General features: G+C 32.6%; 1 protein-coding gene across 8 annotated transcripts; it reads left to right on the top strand.

Annotated features, from left to right (window-relative positions):
- The first annotated feature begins 69 nt into the window (after positions 1-69).
- On the top strand, positions 70-21148 carry LOC116343895 (stromal interaction molecule homolog). 8 transcript variants are annotated; one of them, XM_031772202.1, is made up of 13 exons: positions 75-323; positions 989-2299; positions 9995-10152; positions 12390-12509; positions 12601-12713; positions 13251-13366; positions 13559-13731; positions 13811-14375; positions 14467-14514; positions 17051-17330; positions 17507-17674; positions 18681-18718; positions 18791-19107. In XM_031772202.1, the coding sequence occupies exons 2-13, from the start codon at positions 2017-2019 to the stop codon at positions 18997-18999; spliced, it is 2271 nt and encodes a 756-aa protein (XP_031628062.1). In that variant the 5' UTR covers positions 75-323; positions 989-2016; the 3' UTR covers positions 19000-19107. The 8 variants fall into 8 exon arrangements, with proteins under 8 accessions (XP_031628068.1, XP_031628070.1, XP_031628066.1 ...); XM_031772204.1 differs by having other exon boundaries at positions 76-323; positions 989-2242; XM_031772203.1 differs by lacking the exon at positions 75-323 and adding an exon at positions 453-674.
- Positions 21149-22305: the final 1157 nt, after the last annotated feature.

Raw genomic sequence — 22305 nt, 5'->3', positions numbered from 1 at the left:
ACATATGGATTTTAATGTATGTTTAACTGTCATCATATGCATACATGCACAACTATTTCTTCCACACCGCAGTACTACGATCGAACGCGACTATTTGTCACACAAAATTATATTCTCTATTTCACTTTGATGTGAAATTTTGATACTTTTGGATACACATTGCCTGTCACTTACATGAAAGCCCATATCGCAATCGTTGCATAGTTTTATTTTAATTTTTCGTTTAAATTTTTAATTTAATTTTTTTTTTTCGTTCGTTGTTCGGTGTGCTATATCGTTTTGTGAATTTTTCATCATCATCGTCGAATGTGTCAAATAGTTTAGTAAGCGACAATAAATATTGAATATATTCAAAAAGTGACGAATACAGAAAAGTCATTAACTATTTTCTTGAATATTGTCTGTATTTTCTAGTCATCGATAGCAACATTTTTCTTTTCTTTTTGCTCTCGTCTCGTTTGCTCAATGTCTGTTCTGTGGCGTGTTAATAATATTAACTGAAGTTATCGTGTATACAATTAAAATCGAAGAAAAATCGCAATTAAAAACACAAACAACCACGAATTATAAAAGAATATCATCAATGCATTCAGCAAATCAGTTTAATTTTACATTCGAACAGCATCGGACTACACGATGTCAGGCCTTGAATTAAATCGCTTCACACAACAAATGTGCTAAAATTACAAATACATATATTATTCATCTCTATTTGTATTTTGTGTTCCTTGTTCTTTTTGCACATAGAAAATACAACTTTCGTTCCAATGATTTTCTGATTTGTTGCTGTCTATAAATGTCAACCGTAATCAACCGATAGCCCAGAATTGAATCATGATCCCCCTTGATTAAATTTCCACCTCCCCCACCGTTCTCTTTCACTCTATCCATTCATAAAATTCGTTCAAACAAAATCCTATTGATAAGTGTACTAAATCCATTCAATTGATTAAAAAAAAATTGTTTTTCTCTATTCCTAATTGCGCAGAGTAAGTAATGAATGTGAAATAAAAGCTTCGCACAAAACGAGAGTTACTGAAATTTAAGAGGAAAGCAAAATATAAGAAAAAAAAGAAGGAGAAGGAAAATAAGAGTGTAAAAAAGAGGTTGTGCAAAATAAATGTGCCGCATTGTACGAATCAGCAACAGCAAATAAGAAAATTGACGACAAAAAGGAGCCCTCGACGCCAATATTTGTCTATTTGCGAGTCAACTTATTTTATTGCGAGTATTTCGCACATGAGAGTGTCTTATACATATGTTATAACTGTGAGCAATACACATATTTCAGTGCTCAGTGCCAACAAATAAAGAAGTTGACGAGAAACGTTTATTTTTTTTTACTCATTCATTTCGTTGTGTGCAAATTGTAAAAGAGACGATTTGTTTCAAAATATATTATTCATTTTGTTTGTGAGAAGAAAAAAAACGAAGCAAAAAAAAGTACCGAAACGTAGTGAAAGAGTTTACCTTAAAGTAAAGCGGAACCAAACGTACGAGACATCAAAAAGGTGAAGCGCGGCTTGTGCTTATTATCACTACATTAATTGGGAGTCAATAAGATTCAAGAATTATTTGCATCAGTGAAGTGTAAATTGCGTCAACAAGTATTCGTTTGAAAGAATCAAGAGTATTCATTGAGTATCGGCAACACGAGATATTTTCAATTGCCATCATTTTTCAATGAATCGCCAATAATATTGGTATTTTGAGGGAGCAGCATTGAAGTTCACTTAGTGCAAGTGAAATATGTGTTGAAAAAACAGTGTTTCGGCTACAATTTCAAGTGAAATTGGAGTTTAAAAAAAACAATAGAACAAAAAAAAGTGTTTGAAAGGAAAAAAAAAAAACAAGTGTTCGAACGACAACAAAAAAATTCCGTCGATCTTTGCGTATCACATTTGCATGTGGAAAAGATATCTTTCCATAAAATAACCGTGTATATATATAGCAAATCAACAGAAAAGTTGAGAAATCGCAGTCGATGCTCGCGTGATCGAAAAATATTTAAAAAAAATGTATTTGTCGGTATTATTACAGAGCAGATGTTTGGCGATTGTATTTTGTAGTCTGATTACGGTCAGTCAGGCAAATGTCGATATGCCCCAATCATCCCAATTCCATCATCAAAGTAATAGTAATCCACAATATTCACATTATAAATCGCCATCGCCGTCATCACAATCGGGCGGAACAGTGCCGAAAGTGCCGACGCCGCATCATCACCAACAACAGCATCACGGTAATTCCTACACGATGCTAAGCAAAGCAATGTCAGAAGCAGTTAGCCATGAATTCAGTAAGTGATCATATCATAGCGATACACAGCAACAAGACAAACAAATATAAGAGAATTCGTTTCATTTGTTCTATTTCTAAACACACGACACACATTGATCCGATTGTCTGTGCGTGCTAAATCGCTGCAACCAAATCGCAAATTACAACATACCATTCCTATTACGTATGAGGATATGCAATCGTATGAGTCCATGGATTTTAAATTTGTTTTTGTTGTTTTTGTTGTTGTTGTTAATTCTTCTTTTTTCGAAGCTGTAACATGAGAACTGTGTATTTGAATGAGTATTTGTATTCTTGATTCAATTGAATTGGCCGTACTAACAAAAGGCTAAACAAATCCGATCGACACACATTCTTACAACACAGATAACTACCTACCTACATACATACCTACCTACTACATCTATATACACTTCTCTGTCTTTCATATTTGCCTGTCATATGATTTATAGCGATGTTTTGAAAATGGTCACGTTTTTTTCTTTTTTTTATATATATTTGATTGAATTGCTCGTGAATTAACTAATGAATCGATTGAATATCTAATTGTTCGAACAAACAAACAAAAATATTGCACTAAATAGTTCCCGCTTTTTTAATTGTCCGCCAAACAACCTGACAAAACGCAATATTGACTTTGAATAGATTTGTTTTTTTCCATTTCATTCTCTCTATCTTTGGAAATTGTTGTTTTTTTTTTTCGTGTGTGCCATTTTTATTTCCATTCATTATGTACTTTGACCCTGAACAACAATTTTTTCTCTATCTTTGAAAAAGAGAGAGAGAGAGAGTAAAATTTTCGCAAAAATTATCTGTTGAATTACTGTTTATGTACTGCGTTTATTTCAGTGATTGAATAGATATGCGTGTACGTGATAAGTCAAGTGTAAAATCATGTAGCCTGTTACGACCGGTCGAATTGATTAGGAAATCATAAAACGATGAAGCATGTGATGACAGGTTTTCCATTGGAATTCCTAAGTGGTCGAACGGCTTTTCTTGTTGAGCGTATATATACATAAGCGGGTTCGGTTAACTGCAAATCATTACAAAATCATAGCACACTGCATAGCCCATTAAAAATATTTTCGGGTAATCAAGAATTCGTCGGTTGCCGGAAAACGAAGCGAATCAAATGTGTATGTGTGATTTTTTTCTCTTCTAACTCATTGTTTGTCATCGTCGGCATGCCAAAAATCATTTAGCATTAAACAATCATTTTCGGGCTTGTGTATATTTCTTCCGCCAGTGTTGACTTCGAATTATTTAGTCATCTCATGCATTGGCATGTGGCCAACTAGTTCATTTAATGATACTATGTATCGCTATCCATCATTCAGCGAATGGCAAACGAACACGATCACCTCACAAATCGGCAAGCACATATGATAAATTCGTACTTAAATTTCGATCACAAACATGTGAGCCCATTTGTTGTAATATATTTCAGTGTCGCGCGAGTGAAATGATAGAAAAAGCGAGCATGAAAAACACTCTATTTCCATTGTGTCGAATAAAGCCTACATTACAGTTAACACCCACTGAAAATTCCGGCACATCACACATTGAACACCACTTGTTTTTATTTTCTGCATTAAGAATCTGGGCACACCATTTCAGAGGCGGAGAGCAACAACAGATTCAGCATAAGAGTACCACACAGCGGCAAACGTGATTGACCGCTCCAATGATGCATGACACAAATCCATGGTCGACATCAAAGATCTATTGCCAATTAATCAATTATTATTGAAAAGTAATAACGGGCGGATTCGGCAATCAAATATTCTCCTTTCTAAAGTGGCCACGAAACTAAATTCAACTAATTTCCCCCCCAGCTGCAGCTGTCAATGTTTTTTGCCTTCCATTAAATTGAATTCAATTGAAAATTTATTGGTTTAAATGCTGGCAAACATTGTGATTAAATGATGCGAAAGGTATTTATTGCCAGAAACTGCGAAACAAGTGCATGAAAGATCGAGCTGTTATCTATAACGATCGAAATTTATTCGAAATTCGGAATTTCTATACAGTACATTAAATAATGGGTGTTAATCATGCTTTTCACCATTTTTTTTCGCTTCGACTCATAGCAAATTGTTTTCACAGTCAAACAGAAAATCGTGGAATTTCTTTGATATTTAATTCCCACATCTAAAACGAAAGGCTGCAAAATCCTAGGGGAAAATGACTACTTATAAGTTCGACGAAACCTATAGAATTGTACGAAAAACTTACCAAAACTTAGACGAACTTATGAAATCGCACGCTACTTATGAGAATTTTTACGAACTTACGCTTTGTCCATATACATTAACACACTGCTGTAAATTCGATATGCGTCAACATGCCGAAACAGTCGCACATGTAGTAGTCAAATGACACAACACTGGTCAACTTTTTTTTAATTACATCTCACGCTGCAAATAATTTGAATAAAAAAGTAGAACGTTATTTAAAATAAAATACCAGTCCAATTAGTAAATTGGATATCATCCTTAAAAGACCTGATTTTGATATTGAAGCATCGCTCTCAACACTCATACTTATTACTGATTATTCACTATTAAAACCGACTCTTTCAAAAGTGACGTCTAATTAGACGAACTTATATTTCTTTGTATTTTTTCATTGAAAACCTGCTCGACATATTTATACAAATTATTTTCTATCTGATTCAACATGACTAACATTTATTACCATTTACAACATTCTGCAATTTTCAATTGACGTTGAAAAACTTACTAGTAATCTGTAGGAACTTACGTAAAACTTGGACGAACTTACAAAAATGTATATAGAACTCAAGAGAACTTACGCGAACTTGTGAAACTTACAGATACTTATGAACTTACAACGAGTCATTTCCCCCTAGGCAAAATCAGTGTTAAATAAGTATTTAAGAAAAAATGATTAAAATTACTCGCGCTGAAAATTACTCCTTTGATATTGAACTTTATGACTCGTGAAATTCGCCGATATTCAAGGTTAACATGATTCAAAAGAATTTTTCCAATCTCATAAAACAATCTATATGTTTTGTGTGCACGAGAACTGAATTTGCATTCCAAAAAAAAAAAAAATTCCATCCTCGAATTGATTTTTGCAATCTTTTTAATCGAAATTCTTTATGAACGAAACTAATCTCGTGATTGAACCGAAACGTGTGTGTTTACGCTCATATCGCATATACATATTCAATATTTGAATAAAATGAACAATTTGCACCAGTAATTATTCTTTAAATGAAACCACTTAAAAGTCATTCCATCGATCTATTAATGACACTGAAAATTTATTCGTTTGTTGCTAAGTACGTGTGTAATGTTTTTAATTAAACTTGAAAACAACGCCGAAAACAACAAAACTCTCGTATTGCGATTGAGAGAAAAAAAATGTACTTTAACGAGTAAAACAAAAATTCAAGGCATAAAAACAAATTTGTCAAATAGTTTGGGAGGTTCGGTTGTGATCGAGAAAAAAAAAGAACTGCGCCTTCTGTGTTTTTATTTCCCTAACTGTGTAAATAAATTGCCAACTTGAATATTTGCTTAATAAAAACAAGAGCTTTGATAAAGACACAAAATAAAACAGTTCGTTATAAATTGATCAATTTATGATATGAAAATCAATTTAACTTTATTTGCTCCAACGAACATCCAATTTGAATGCAATAAAAGCGATGAAATCATTGCAATTGTGCATGTAATGTGAGTGGATGAAAATAAAGAGATAACTTTGCATCTCAGCTTCGGCTGTTATTGTATTGAAGTTCCTTTGGGAGCGAGCAAGAGGTAAGATATACGAAGATGTGATTTTTATTTTCATACATTCAAAATTGTATATATGTAATACATATAGAATACAAAAACGGTCAGAAATAAAAAAAATGTCACCATGATTTGCAAATGATTCGATTCATTTGATTTATTCAATCAACTATTCTATGCAATGGCCACGCGATATATAGCGAAAAAACGGCATTGTTTTCACAACGATGTTTAATTTTCATATATGTTTTGTTTTTGTTCCGTTTCACCTGTTTGTCGTTGCTTCTGATCAATGTAAATGTGTTAATAATTGTTGTTCGTTTTTTTTTCTACTAAAAGCGGTAGTTGAAAATGAGTGTAAAACGAATGATTGTTTGTATTCGAATATAAAATAATTATTCAGACACTGAACACATCAATGCATACGGCTATTTGAGACTATCCGAAAAATCTGTTCACGAAAAGGCATATTAGATTGAGATTGTTATTTTTTTCTTAGTTCGTCGTCGACGGCTCATTAATGAGAGAGATCACCTCAAATGATCGAAATTCATCGAAACGTGTACAGTACAATGTGAACGTAATTCGTCTAAATTAAAATAATCACAAATTATGGCTCGCTCAGATGATGCTTGTGTGCCAAATCAGCTCACATTTCAAGAGAAACGTAAACCGAATCTCATAATGATCATGCGATCACGATGTATATTTTTTTTCGCTCTCTTTTCGCTTCTATTGCTTATATTTATCGTTCGTGGGTTCGTGTTTTACTTCCTCGAATTGGTTTCAATGGGAGAGTATATACACACGCCAGACTTGCGATAGCACCAATAATTAAACGTATATATTCAACACGGATGTATTATTCTTTATTGTTAGCGCTATTTTTTTTTCGTGTACAATGCAAGTGTATTGTAGTCAAATGTTAATGAAAATTACAATCGACCAAGCACTGACTTAGAACATTCGTGTGTCGAATCGCGATTTATATCTCATTTAAAATACTGATTTTATGTTTTTTAAATGAAAAATTAAAGGCTTACAATAAAATGGCGACTTTATTACGGTAGAATCCATTGCGTTTGAGATATTTTCGGAAAATATGCCCGGATGTTATTATTTAACGAACTTTTTTTTATTAGTACAAATTTCATCAATGTGTCTAAAATCTAGCTCAAACATACTTGTTTCGAACATAAAATGAGTCACAAATCTCGTGAGATATCATTCTTTCTTTTTCGCTTTACGCGACTCGATTTATGTGATTGTGAAGCCAAAGGACGTTTATCGAACTTGAAATGCACAATAAATGACATGTATGTGTCAAACGTTGTTTTATAAACACAGAACTTCGATAGGCTGTATCTAGAGAGGTAATTTATATTATAATCTCTTAAGAGTCATATAAGCATTCACGAGGTGAACAACACGTTTGTCACGTGTTTGAAACATATGAATCACAAACTAGTGCGGATTTTTTTTTCTTGAAATTAGCCAATGTTGAATTTAAACTAAAACGCTTAAAAAAGGTGATTAAGTCGAAGTTTATATGTATTTTTGATGGTTGTCAAGGGGAAAAAGTTATTCTATAAAAATTTCTATTTTAGAACGAACGCGCATATGTAAAGCTTACCAGAAGCTGGCGTTTCTGGAATTCTACGAATCGAAATGTCACTTCTTTTCCAATATGCCTCGTTTTCTATTATGACATAATAATATAGAAATGAAAAGTGCTTCATTGGAGTATAATCAGCTGCTTTGATAAGATGACAACAAACACATTACATTGTTACGAATATGACTGGTCTCGTGCTCAAATCCAACAAACAATATTCGTAATTGTGTCGTTGTCACACTTGTTCGTCAGTGTAAACACTAAAACTTATTGCATTGAATAGATTGCCTGCACTGAAATCGTATTACAAACGTATCTAATTTCACGGCCTAGTTCATATAAAAGTGTTTTTTTATCTACGTCTCGTATCAAAATGCGGTCCAGATAAACCCAATTGTTTATTACATAAATTGTCCTCATTACATATAAGTCAAATCAAACACTACCGCATTTATTTTTATACGAAAAAAATGTAAATATTCGAACGATTTTTTTCTCGTTGTCTTTTGTGTACAAATGTTGTTTGTTTTGATTTTTTTCTTCGCTTCTTTTGTGCACTTGAACTTAATAGTGAAATTAAACAAGAGAAAATGCAACAATGAAAAATGTTATTTCAGCAAAAAAAAAAACAGCAGTGACACTCTTTTGATTTACCGCACCACGTTGAAGTGCGGTGCAATTAAAACAGGATTTATTTGAATAAGAAGATAGTAGAAAGATAGACAGAAACGTGATCTATTATTTGCGAAAACAAAAGAAAACGTATAAAAGTCCATTGACATTTAAAAATTAAATGGAATCGCGATTCAAAATTAACCGCTTTGAATGCATAAGCAATGAAAATTGATGTATGTATTTTATTATGAAAATGTTTTCGTTGCGACAAATGTATGTAAAGTATTATTTTTAAAATGTAATTTCGCATCACTGTCATCAGATACATTTCATATGAGAACGAGCCAAACGAAAGCCATGGTAAATGTCAAATAAAGATTTACATTCTATATGAAGATGGTCATCTTTGAATATTCTTCGCGACATTTATGCGAGTAGGAAACTTTTATTAGTCCGAAGAATATGTTTATCTGATTCAAACTAAAATTATTCATACGAAATGATAAAAGTTATTTTCGTTCTGTCCATGCAAAATCAAATTCGCATTTGCGGTGATTACGCTGCGTATCATTCGGCTTATTTAAAAACAAACAAACAAAATCAGTTCTTCTTTGGAATATTTTCCGCTTAATTTTTGTATTTGACCTTGGTAACCTCTATTCAAATACGTATTTCTTAAATAGATTCAAGTTCTATTTAAAGTCAGAAAAATTCCTATCCAAAAATCAACACACACTCACACAAATGCGAAAATCAAGTTGACGTTTTATGAGAAAAAAAAATGAGTTAGGCACAACTTCACGTATTCATGTGCCATTTGCTTATTTTACTTTAGTTCAGAACGTGCCAAATAAATTGCCGCTTGTTTTTGATAAATGGCATTTGGCAACAATAAAAAAAAACCTGTTTTGTCACTATACAAATCAGTATGATGACACAGAGGAAAAAAGAACGAACGCACAATCCATGGAATACTCAAGTGTTACTTGAGATGGTTCGACAATAAATTGAAAATGATGATATGCTGACTTGACATCAATCAACCGTTGTGCGTATGGTCAAAAATAGGAAATAATAACTATAGCAACCATGCAGAGCGTATCCGTATATACAAATGAGCTTTGTTTGTCAACGTCAAAATAAAAAATTGCTCTTAGAGTCGCTTAAAGCAATAAGAGAAGATTTTTTTAATTTTTTCCAGTCGAACACTTAACATAAATCAATAAAATATGACAACATTGATTCACGGAATTCCATTCGATTAAGATTTGTTTACTTTTTGCTCCAAACGAAATTGATTCTCTTTTTATCTCATTCACAATCAAGAATGTCTGGCAATTGCCAATGCTGCAACATTGTGTTTATGCTAAAAAGCCATATGTCGATCAATTGAATTCAATACACAAATACGTGCATAGTTTTTGTTCGTTCAAAGCCAAAATACAGCTTACGGGTAAATTCAATTCGCATTTCACGAGTGTGAAATAAACAAGTATGTATATTGGCCTTTAGTAAGTTCGTTTTTATTTTAATTTTCTTTGAAATCAATTACTGAAATTGCTGGCTGACACTTTTTAAAAGAAAAATAAAAGATTTCTCTCTCTTTCTCTATCATGTAATAAAAATATTGTATTTATACGTGTTGCAACTCGTTCGGGTTTATTTAATTGTCTGAGTTTTTGTTTCTTTTTAGGCGGGTCTGGCGTCAGCGGTTCAGCAGATGGAGCATGTTTGGCAGAAGATGTTGAATGTGCCGAACATGATCGTCTCGGTATGGAAGCCATTCGATCGTTGCATCAACAACTCGACGACGATGAAAACGGCAACATTGATCTATCTGAATCAGATGATGTGAGACATTTAACTTCATTCTCTACGCTTTTCTTTCGTTTAGTTCAATGGAATTTATGACCAATTTAGAATCAGAAAAGTACTTAAAACTCATTAGTGGCAACGGCACGACATGTAAATTATTAGCATCATGTGAAAAATTTGAATTCCACTTGTGTTTGCGGCCATTTGAGCCGTTGACGTACGTAAATTTCAAATGGTCCAAAAATCTTTGATTTTAATTGGTATTTTGAGAGCACTTGTCTATTTGCAAAAATGAGTTCCCAAAAATACCTTTCAAATTATTATTCACAAAAAAAAACATTCGAAGCAAATGATTTAAGATCATCGTTTCACTCGCAGAAATCCCAGTCAGAATTGAAAAATGGACGGATTCGGTGCCATTTTCTTAAAATAATTTTTTTGGATTGTCATTTCTTTGATACTGAATTTCACGAAAACTTTATTTAGAAAAAAGTCGATGTCGTGCTATCGATCCAATTGAGTCATTTCGCGTTAATTACGTCATCACCAAATTCAAACATTCTTTTGTTGAAAAAATCAATATTTGAAAGCTAATCATTTTATCGCTGAATATTTTTGCCAATATTTACAATTTGATAACGACATTGTTGCGGATCGTATTTGATTTTGAAAATTTACTGTTTCGCTTTGTTCCAATTGGAATCGTGACTCGCTTTTGTTTGCGGTAGAATTGATCTCATTTTTTTTATTATCTGTTCAATTGTCAAATTAAGGTATGTGTATGACTTTATGGATTTTTTCTTGACGTAGATTCGCAATTTTGACGTAAAAGCAGAAAGAATATCCAATAAAGCTGTTGTTATTAAACGATAATTTTCAATACATTTTAAGCGTGACTGATTCATTTGCATCGAAAGCTTCGTACGATTCTGACATGTCAAGTGAATGTAAACGATGTGACTTATCTCTTATCGACTTTTCTTTCACCTTTGCACGATTCCTCTGTGAAACGTGTAAAAAAGCAACATTCTTCGATGTTTTTGTGTAACTTTTGAACGCCCCTCGATAGCAGCCTGTTATTAAAAAAAAATACCCGAATTTGAATTAAAATGCCCAATATTCACGTTTATCAACAGCATATTTTTTTTCTCTCAGCTCAAAACCTACCATTACCGATGAGCGCCAATCTAATCAAACGAATTCAACAACAAAAAAAAAACAATGATGAATGGAAATATTTAGAATTTTGCACGTTTTTGATTTGACGTCGAAAAAAAATCTCATAAAATGTACGAGTTTTAATACTAATAAATGAACATTTGTGTCGAACACAGGTGACACATTCACTCATTTGATTTACGCTGCAAAGCAAATTAAAAAATTGGTACATTTAAGCAACGTAATAAAATGTCCAGTCATACAGTGGGTAGTTATTATCATTGTTAGCATCAATTGATGTAGATTCAATGGTTATTATTAAAATGCAATCAGAAAAAGTAATCAAAAAGTTTTTTTGCTACTTTGCACAGTGCAAAAACGCGTTCGCAAATTGATTCATGAGACCATGCTAAAGTAAATAATATTTAAATTGTTGTGGCGCATGCGTTTTTACATCACCTACAAATCTGGTTGGCCACGATTAATTTGCTACATTAAAAATGTATCCAAACAACTAATTTCAATTATTGCTCAATTGATTTGTGAATCACATTTTTTACTGCAAACGGAAATTTTATTAAAATTATGAGCAACAATAAATCAAAATTACTGATAATTTGAGATGATAAAATTCGCACACGGCCAATGCACGATTTAAAATCTTTTTTCAAATCGAAATTGGTACTCTTTTTTTTATGGGCCGCTTAAATTATATATCGTAGTAACGTTTGAATCGCTCTCTTAATTAGTCAGGCGGGACAAAATAGAAAACGTCACATGGTGGCATTCAATTCACTTTTTCTGTACGTTATCATCCGTCAACGGTGAGAAATATTGAAAATATAAACAAAAGTGTTTAAGTGTACCAAATAATTAGTAAACGAGTTTTTGTTGCATAGTTTTGCTTCCGTGAGACGATTAGTTGTCCGTCAATTTTTATCTATTTTCCATGTTATTTTATTCAGTGGTATTTTGCAAGTCGACGCTGTGACTTCGTTTAAGTACATCTTCTCTGATTCATTTAAAGTCCACTTTTGAACTGATCGATTTGTTTTGTTTCACGTCAAATTTTATTTGCATTTCAATATATGTGTGGATTATTTTTTTGGTTTTAGTTCCTGCGCGAAGAACTGAAATACGATTCAGGTTATGAAAAAAGACATAAAACCTTTCATTACAACGATGACACACAGATCTCTGTGAAGGAGTTGTGGGAAGCTTGGCTGCGGTCTGAGGTAAATATACAAATAATACCGATATCAGGTTTTTCGTTACTGTGATTCTGAATTTTGATTGATTTGTGGTCTTGTTCCCATTACGCATTAGGTACACAATTGGACGGTTGAACAAACAACGGATTGGTTAGCCGAAAGTGTTCAATTGCCGCAGTATGTTGAAATATTCCAAAAACACAAAGTAAACGGTCAAACATTGCCAAGGTAAGTTTAGTTTTAATCTAATTAAAACGGTCCGGAACCAAAACACCATTCCATCACTTTTGGATGGCAAACAAATGTATAATTCAATTTACGTACAACTTTGACATACGAGGAACCATCTTTGACATTGATTTTGATAATCATCGATTTTTGAAGCTCTCAGCTGTTCAAATACACCTTTCACAAAGTTGTAATTTCATTGTTTGGTCAAGCTACACTGCTGTTCACACCATTTGTGTTTCGTGCATTTTTTCCCTTTTTTCCAACTTTCTTTCAACATCCATTTTGTGCATCCAAATATTCCCAAATGATGAATCACTTTAATTTTTATGTAATTTAATTATTGCTTTTGCAATAAAACAAGCGGAAAATTTTCAGATCACCTGCGTTTGATGACATTTTGTCAGTCTCAGTTTATCGTGTTTTATGTTCAATCGCTAACTATTTACTAGAAATGTGGAGTGTTTGTGTATTTTGAATGTCAATCAATGCTTTTTTTTTGCATCGAAGTAATGGATTGAATTTTCTTAATTTCAGACTTGCAGTACATAATATGCACTATGTTAGCAATATCCTAGGCATTCGTGATCCAATACATAAGCAAAAGATTGCCCTCAAGGCTATGGATGTTGTACTTTTCGGTCCACCAAGAGGTAAGGAACAAAGAGGCTTTTTTTTTTCTATTTTCTATTATTAGTTGACTCAAATTTAATGGTGTTTTACTTAATTTTCAATATATAAAGAGGCTTTACTTTTTGAAATTTTTTTTTTTTTTTTTCTAAAAATTTTTAAATATCAATTTTTTGCCATGAAATTTTGATGATTTCCATAAACTACCCTTACAGAAACTGGAACTCGCTGGAAGGATTATATTTTGGTGACATTGTTATTAAGTGCAATTATTGGTTGTTGGTACGCCTATCAACAAAATAAAAGTGCCAAACGTCATTTGCGGCGCATGGCCAAAGATATGGAAGGATTGCAAAAAGCAGAAATAGCACTGGCAGATATGCAAAAAGTGAATTACCAATTCATCGGCAGCTTACGCCATAATTTTGACTCAATTAATAAAATTATATTATTTTTCATCCAAACAGGAATTAGAGCAAGCCCGTTTAGAGCAAGAAAACGTAGCGACTGAAAAGCTGGACTTAGAACGTCGTCTCAAAGAAGCACCATCGCTGTCATCGTCCAGTTCAGATTTGGAAGTGCAGCAATTGAAAGCCGAAATAGAAATGTTACGTTCCGAATTGTCACGTGCCGAAGTGGAGTTGGTTGATCATTGTTGGACACCACCGCCAGCCTTACAGTCGTGGCTTCAGTTAACTTATGAACTCGAAAGTAAACACACACTTAAAAAACGTGTTATGGCCGAAAAGCAATTACAAGTCGCCCGAGACGCGTGTGAAAAATTGAAACGGAAACGTAGCAGTTTGGTGGGTGCATTTGTGTCAACGCACGGTAAAAGCATCGATGATGTCGATCGCAGCATCGTTGAGGCGAGAAATGCGCTGAGTGAAGTGACCAATGAACTGCAAGAACGGTTACACCGTTGGAGACAAATTGAAATGCTATTGGGTTTTGGCATTGTCAACAATAATGGTATTGCCTATCTAGAGAGTGTACTATACAATCGTAACGGAGCTGGCAAATCGCTACGATGTAAGTTCATTTTCGTGGTTTTTTCATTCATTCAATAGGAGAGTTTCATTAAATAATAAATATATTTTTTTTTTACTTTTCTTTCAAACAGCACGAATTTCAGGAAGCCAAGATGAATTAGATGATGAATCGGTTCAAGGTAAGCATCACAACTTTGACAACTTTTCTATGTTTTCCTCCGAATAATGACCGAAACGAAAAAAAAATATCAGTGTGATTGTAAATGCGGATAGCCGATCATATAATGTGTTACATACACACACGCACACCACACATACAACAATTAAAACGCGAACATTATAATTAAGGGGTGTTCCTTGCATTTGATAAGAATGATTTTTGGTTTTCATTTAATAAACCAGTGAACTCTACATTTAAGCGATAAAAAAACATCAAACATTACAATTAATTTAATTAATTTTATCGATTTTAAGAAATGAATTATTCCGTTTATCCACATTTTTTTTTCATTTTTGGTTCTTTTTCGTTTTGATTTTTTGATTAAAAGTTAATTTGGTGTGTACAATAGATTATTTTTGATTTTGAAATAGCTTTCAAATTAATCGATAAAAACAATAACATTAAGTGAATCTCTTTTGCTGAATTTTCATGACATGCATTTGTTATGTACATCACCCCCTTGAAATATTCCCAGAAACCAACAATTCCTTTTAAATTTTAAAACAATAATTTTAATATTTTTAGCGTGAAATTTGTATTTATCAACCTATTGACCGTGTCTTGGACATTTTTTTTTCGATTCTTTATTTTATATTTGCTAATTTAGTATTTTAGTTTAGATGTAATTAGAGCTATTTATCAGATAAATTTTATCGTTCGGGGAATAATATTGGTGGAGTAGACAAAAATTATTTTAAAAGAATCGCCCCGAAAAATGAAATTTAATTAGCGCGGAAGCACAAAAATGATACAAGAGTCATACCAACACTACCATTTTATGTGTCACTTCCATTGTTTACTAACATGACAAACAAAATGAAACATCATTAATACGTGTCGATTGTATTTCAATGTTCCCAAAAAAAAAGTGTGTCGCTTTTCGTTTTGCTCCCTATACTGTTCAAAATTAAATAACGCAGTATTTTTGACAGCACGTTCACCCAACTTCCTTACTGATCGTCTTCTTTACGAATCCAAATACTGCTATTGACTTAGTCGACGAAATGAACAAACATAAAATAAACACACTCAGCAGTACTTAAAACCGATTGAAGCAATGGACTTAACGGAAATGCCAAAAATCGAATGGGGCTCAATAAATATTATTTTTTTTCGATCATTCACTTATGTGATATCATAACCCGAACAAGCAAAATTTTAAAAAAATGTTTTTTTCTTGAATGCAATCGATGTTATCAAACAATATGAATTGGAATTTAGTTGAATTTTCAAACAAAGTTTTTACTAATTTTTATTGCTCTGCTTTTTATCGATTTAAGCGAAAAAAAAGACTTGTATTCAAACTCATAAACATTTTTATTACGACAATACATAAATGTAAAATATTTTTTTGAAAATGATTCTTTTCTCTTTTATTTGTAGTTTTAATTATTTCGTAGATAGAACATTTATATAGCACATCAATTGTAGCGAACCGTAGTGTAGACGTATTTTTTTTCATTTTCTATCAGATTATGCCGTTTTATTTAAATAATTGCGATGTAGATTTTTTCAAAATTATTCATTCATATCAGTTGCTTTATGGGATGTTCTGTAAATCATTCCAGCATAGAAGTCTCGATAAAGATGCTTCGTGGGTTGATTTTTCTGTATGGCTTTTGTGTATGTTGGGGAAGGCTGATATCGAAATATTATGGCTTTGATGTAAATGGGGCGAATAAAATGTGAACTGATTTTTGGGTTTTTTAAAAATTTTTCTAACCAAAACGCAAATCTTATGATATTTTAAAATAAAAAAAATGTCAGCGAGGTAAGCACCGTCACTGCAATTTCAAATTTGAACTACCAATTCACACATTTGGTATCTAAATATTTATATTGGTTGCTGGTATCGAATCCAAGTCACAAAATATCTTTAAAAAATAGTCTCTGAACTGTGTACTACAAATACGAAGCAGAAGTGATCAAATACACACTTTTCAATGTGTATGCACATTAGATTTGTGTACTTGTTAAGCTTTTGTTCGCATGTACGCATACACCGTTCACTGAACACAATTGTATTAAAATGGCTACAGGGTCAAATCATTGAGCATCGTTTTTGTTATCTTTGATATACATTTGAATACATTGCACGATACATACGCCATAACTGGTCATCATAATCAAAAACTACATTTCACTGTTTTACATGTGTATTTACATTCGAGCAAACACAAGAAAATACTACACCTTACTAACACAAATAGCTTATAACCATTACGACTTCGGCTTTAGAAATAATTCATGGCTGCATGTTTGCGAGAAAAACCTATCAAAATAGAAAAAAAATATCAGTGCCTTTCAACGTAGTTTAGTTAAGTACATGGAGTTGCATGATGAATGCGTCCAATGAATATATTGTAGCATGTAAATTATGTAGGGCCTGCGGTTCATCAGTTGTGAAATATCGATCAAAGTATATATTTTGTGTAAATGTGTCACTGTAACAAGTTGTCTTCATCGTTTTTGTATCCATTGTATATTCAATTCAGGCTTCATAGACAATCATGGTCGATATGCGCGCGATGATTCGTCCGCCAGTGACGATGGTGGTGGAGATTCTCAGTCGACAATTTTTATGATTGGAAGTGGCGATTATTTGAACCAGGCACCAGTTGTCACAACGCAATCAGTGCCACAGTTAAATAATAGCATAACATCAGCACAATCAAACAATAACATCGCCGTCGTATCCAATTCAAATAATGCTTCAAATTTAACGTCGGCTCACAGTGTAACCACACTTGCAACACCTTCAATCTCAAGCGAAAGGTTAGTTTCCACAAGATTGATTCGTCCTCGTCGTCGTCGATTTAATCAACTCTTGTTCTGAACATTTTTTTTCCTCTTTCCTGCCGCCAATTAATTTATCCCAGTTTTGTTTTTTTCTTGTAATTTGTTTCTATCGATTCGATTTTTTTTTATTAAATTTTGTTTCTTCCATGAAGCAATTTGACAATGGTCAAAGAGGAAAATCGTCAAAGTACATTTTCCCTGTCACAAGATAAGGTGGCACCGTTGCCGCGCAACAAGAAATCATCACTTGTTTCTAGTGGTATAATCACGAATCGAACGACACCAATGCCACCACCAAGACGTACCAATTCACAGCAAAGGTTTGTTTTTATTTTACTTTTTTTTCTGTTATTATTTTTTGTGTTTTATGTTTGTATTCTTTTTCGAAATATTTCCCGTTTATGTTTTGTGTTTATTTATTATTATTTTTTTTGTGTACATTTTGATTTATTAAAATCAATTTCGATTTTGATGTCATTTTTATTTTTATTTTTAACCTTTTTTACCCCTGAATCTCCTTAAAACCGATGAATTCCCATCCCATTTAAAAAAAAAAGAATTTTAACGTGTTTTAGTGGTGATGGGTTATGGTGGCTGGACTTTTCGACTGGGTTATTTCCATGCATTTTGACATTTTTGGGGCTTTGTTCTCATTGGGCTTGCATGTATATTTTATTCCTCCCTTAAGATCTACAAGGAATTTTGTGGCCGACTTGCCTGCTGATGGATGCCAAAACTGCTCGTTTTATTTTGTGTCATTGTTTGTTGTTATTTTAAGTGTTTCATTGAAATTGTTCATAATGTGTTTTAATTTTCTGCCAGAAATCAGCGCAATCAAACACCGATTTAAAGTGCGTACGTGCTGCGCAATGACCTTTGTTTAACAAGGGAAACTAGACAGTAAAAGAAAACAAAACAAACCGTAAGAAATTGTCTTTATTGGTTACGCAATCAATGTAAATGTAAATATTTAAGTCAATGCAATCAGCGATGATCATTTTCGAATAACCAAGCATTTTATACAAAACAAAATTGATTAGGACTCTGATTTTTCCTGCACAATTGTCGTGCATGCACTACAGAGACGAACGCCATTTTCATTGAATGAAAAACCAATAACAATAATTTCATAGGTTTTTGTGCGTAGAATTAAGTAGAAAAGTACTTGTAACTAATCATAGGTTCATCTCAAGTTGATTCATCGTAACTAATAGAACGAAACGTATCAAATCAAATCAATTCTCAAATTGTAGAAAATTCATTGTATGTTGATTTAATTAGAATTTTAATTGCGTACTCATTCATTTTGTTGTTCACTTTTTTCAGCGTCGTCTACAACCATCTCCTCAGGTCTCAAAGCGCAGGTTTGTTTTTATTTCATTTCGCTTTTTTTTCAAATTTTATTTAATGTTTTTCCAAAACGAATTTTTCTAAAGACTTGGTCCCCGTGGAGCCCGCGACATCAAACTCTTTATCGAACCAATACCAACACTGCGATAACCAACCAAAGTCTTTCGAGTCTCAACAACAATTGGACGACAATTCAACCGATTCGTCGAGCATCGATGACGAGCTCAAGAAGCACCGACGAAAATTGCGCTTCCCGTTTGGAAAGAAAACCTTTCAAAAGAACAAACACATTTGACACGGAACTTCTATCATTGGCCGTTAAAACCATTACACAGCGATCGAGTATGAACAATAGTTGTGATGCCGATTGCATAGATAATTCATCGTCATCGTCATCATCATCTGTCGAAAAATCGGGAAGCATTGAAAATGTCTCAACTCGTAGCAATCCATTTTAGGGTTTATTTAAATTTTATAAAGACACTAGTGCTGTAGGTCATCATTTAAATTCGATCTTCGTTTTTTTTTTTTTTAAATTGGTAATGTGCTTGCATTAGCATAATAATCAAATAGGAGAAGAAGAAAATCAATTGACCGACCGGAATGTACATAGATTACTGTATTGGACTTCAATTTAAGCAAATTATTATTGAAATTAGATGCTAAGAATTGTAGAAAAAAATATTAACAAAAACGATGCACAATTTCTTATATTTAGATTTTAATAATTCCGGTTGATTTTGTATAAAAAAAAAGATGTGTAAGACAAAAAGGAACTCGCTTGAAAGTTGTTGACGAAAAGGGGCGATTAATATTTGGCCAAAAATTTTTCATATCAGCATTACTTTTGAGCGTTGTTTTTCCTTTGGTGTAAGACTTGTGTTGATTTGATCAAGTTCAGAATATTTATTTATACTCACAATTTGACGTTGTTATCTAATTTCTAAAGTACTATTACAGTCGAACAGACAGTTTTAGACATAAATAATATGGGGAAAATGGCCATGACTGATACGAACTTGTATTTAAAAAAACAAACATGCTGATCACAATTTTATGTTTTCCCCAGTGTTAATTAATATGAGACAATGGCAAAGAAATAATGATTGAACTTTTATTTTAATCAACTTGTTGGCATCAAACAACAACATCCGAACAATTCGACAATAATAGCAATTGCGTTTGACCCACTCAAATTCCAATACATCAAAATGTCGTACTTAAAAATCAAGAAAAACAAAACATATTCAAAAAACAAAGATATCAAACAATCACTTAGAAGCAAAATTTTATTTTAAAAAATCGATCATGAAAGGTTTTTATTGGTACATTTTTATGGTACATAAGTCTTCCCTTCGAAATTTCATGAGATGTATACTTGTTTTTCATAAACCTACTAAATACATGGACAATTTGGTAAGTTCGAATGTTCGGAATGTCTTCAAATTGAAATGTAAATTGAATATAGTTGTATATTGTGATATTTGTTCATCCGAAAACTTCATTCCCCTTTAACCAATTTACGTTTTCATCTAATAAGCAAAACCATAGAGAAAAATATTTTTTTTTTTTTATTTTGGGAGTTTAAAATAGTCTCGTGGTTTTTTGCCTCAAAAGATCATTTTTTGTGCTTGAGAGGTGTTGAATATAACCATTATTTCTATCCGGCGAAAAAAGTTTTTCGGGTACATAGCAAACACCACTGGTTAACAAAAATGGAATTATTTGCCACCTTTAAAGGTGGCAAGGGACAACATTTTGTCCATCGGAAAAGTGCTTCGGACAAAATGTTAATCAAACGAATTTGTCACTAATTTCGTACAGGCACCTTTTGGCCACCTTCTGTCGAGGATGAAAAATCAAGTACTTTTACATACTTTTTCATAAATAACAGCGCTGTTTTAGCAGCATGTGGGAAGAAATCAGCGCAAAAATTTTTGAACTCTCAATGTTAATTTCACGTTACTTTTATTTTAAATAAATTTGTCAATATTTAGTTGTATTTAGGTGCAATTGGATTGGGAACCTAGTAAGAGACATATTGAACGTTTCCACAGCAATAATTTCTGTCTATGTAAAGAATGTGTTCATATTTCACTCCAATTTACAATTTAATTTAGTGAAATTGGATAGCTGTGCTTTGGCCCATCCAATCATTTATTACTTAATGCAAATGGGTGCTTTAAATAAAAATTTAATTTATTTTTATTTGCTCGTGTACAATTTCACGCTGCACTGAAGAAATGATGTATTCGATATGTCTGGCAAATGAACTTCCTAATTATCTTAAGATTTTACTTTGGAAATAAAAGTGGCACGAACAACGAATTCAACAAAATCAAATTGAATAATATTAATTTCAACATTAATTCTTTATATACTTAAATTGAATTTAAATTTTTATTTAGAGCAATAGAATTTCAAGAGAAAAAAAAATACAGAATTATTGAGAATGAGACGAAAATAAATTGCCTTGAATTTTTACATAAATGTGTTTATTCACTTGCCAAAAATGCTGAGAAAATCGTGAGATGTGAATGTATTTGTTCATATTCCATTACCCTACAATTCCTGATCCATCCTCGATTCATTTTCCATTCTGTTCCATTACCTATTGATTAATTTCCATTTTTTTCTTCTGATCAACTCTAGGTACTAAGGCAAGTAGCTATAAGAATCTTAATTTGACGAGATATCTTATTTTCACCCGTGACTCGTCAAATACCACAAATTCGTTAAAATTTATGGTTGCTTCAAAAAGTGTGAAGACGTCTTAAAAAGAATCTAGATACTGCTTAAGAGATAACGTTAAAAAATCTAAGATTAAGATAAGATAATAGATACAATCTTATCTGGAATCTTATCTGCATCTCATTTAATACCTTCATCTTTACCAAATACTGAATAGTTGAGCGCGTCAAATTTTGAAATTTGTTTGGCAGGTCGATTAACTCGCGTAACGGTTCTTTAGTTGAATACTGGCACTTTGTCCATGGTGAATCGTACCGGTACAAAAAAATCGAATTTTGGAACACTAGTTTACCAAATCCGCATGCCGGACAACGTGATAATGTACCAAAGTAAATGATGTCGCACGCGTGATTCAACTTCTATGGGTGAAAGAACAATACACTTCAATCTAAAAATAAATGTTTCAGAAAACAATACAATACCTCTACCCTACTTCTAGGCACAAATTGGAGCATTTCATTCAAAAACTCAACAAGTTCTTCATCCCTCATATTTTCTAGTTTTTCATAAGTAGTGAAGAATTGTTCGTTTTGTTCTTTAATTTGTTTTTCCAATGTGAAGAAATTCGAATCATCGGTCATTGTTTGCAGGACATTTTTATGACCACCTAATGGATGTTAATTTATAAATGAGGTTAAGAATGTGCAACAAAATGGAGGAAATTCACGATCAAATGATACGAGTTGCTATTTATGTCCTAATTATGTCCGCAATACCATTTGATCTTTGTATCTTAAGGTTGCGAATCCATCAATGGTCTTCCGATTCAGGTTGACGTATCGAAAAGAAGCAAGGCACATAAAACCATCTTGCTTCCAAATAATCGTCTTTTATGCTCTTTGTTAAACAA

Source organism: Contarinia nasturtii, unplaced genomic scaffold (assembly GCF_009176525.2).
Source record: "Contarinia nasturtii isolate CC-2019 unplaced genomic scaffold, AAFC_CNas_1.1 Cnas_scaffold_1037, whole genome shotgun sequence".
NCBI classification, from domain to species: domain Eukaryota; kingdom Metazoa; phylum Arthropoda; class Insecta; order Diptera; family Cecidomyiidae; genus Contarinia; species Contarinia nasturtii.
The sequence above is the reverse complement of the archived record's forward strand: the minus strand, read 5'-3'. Positions and strand labels throughout refer to the sequence as shown.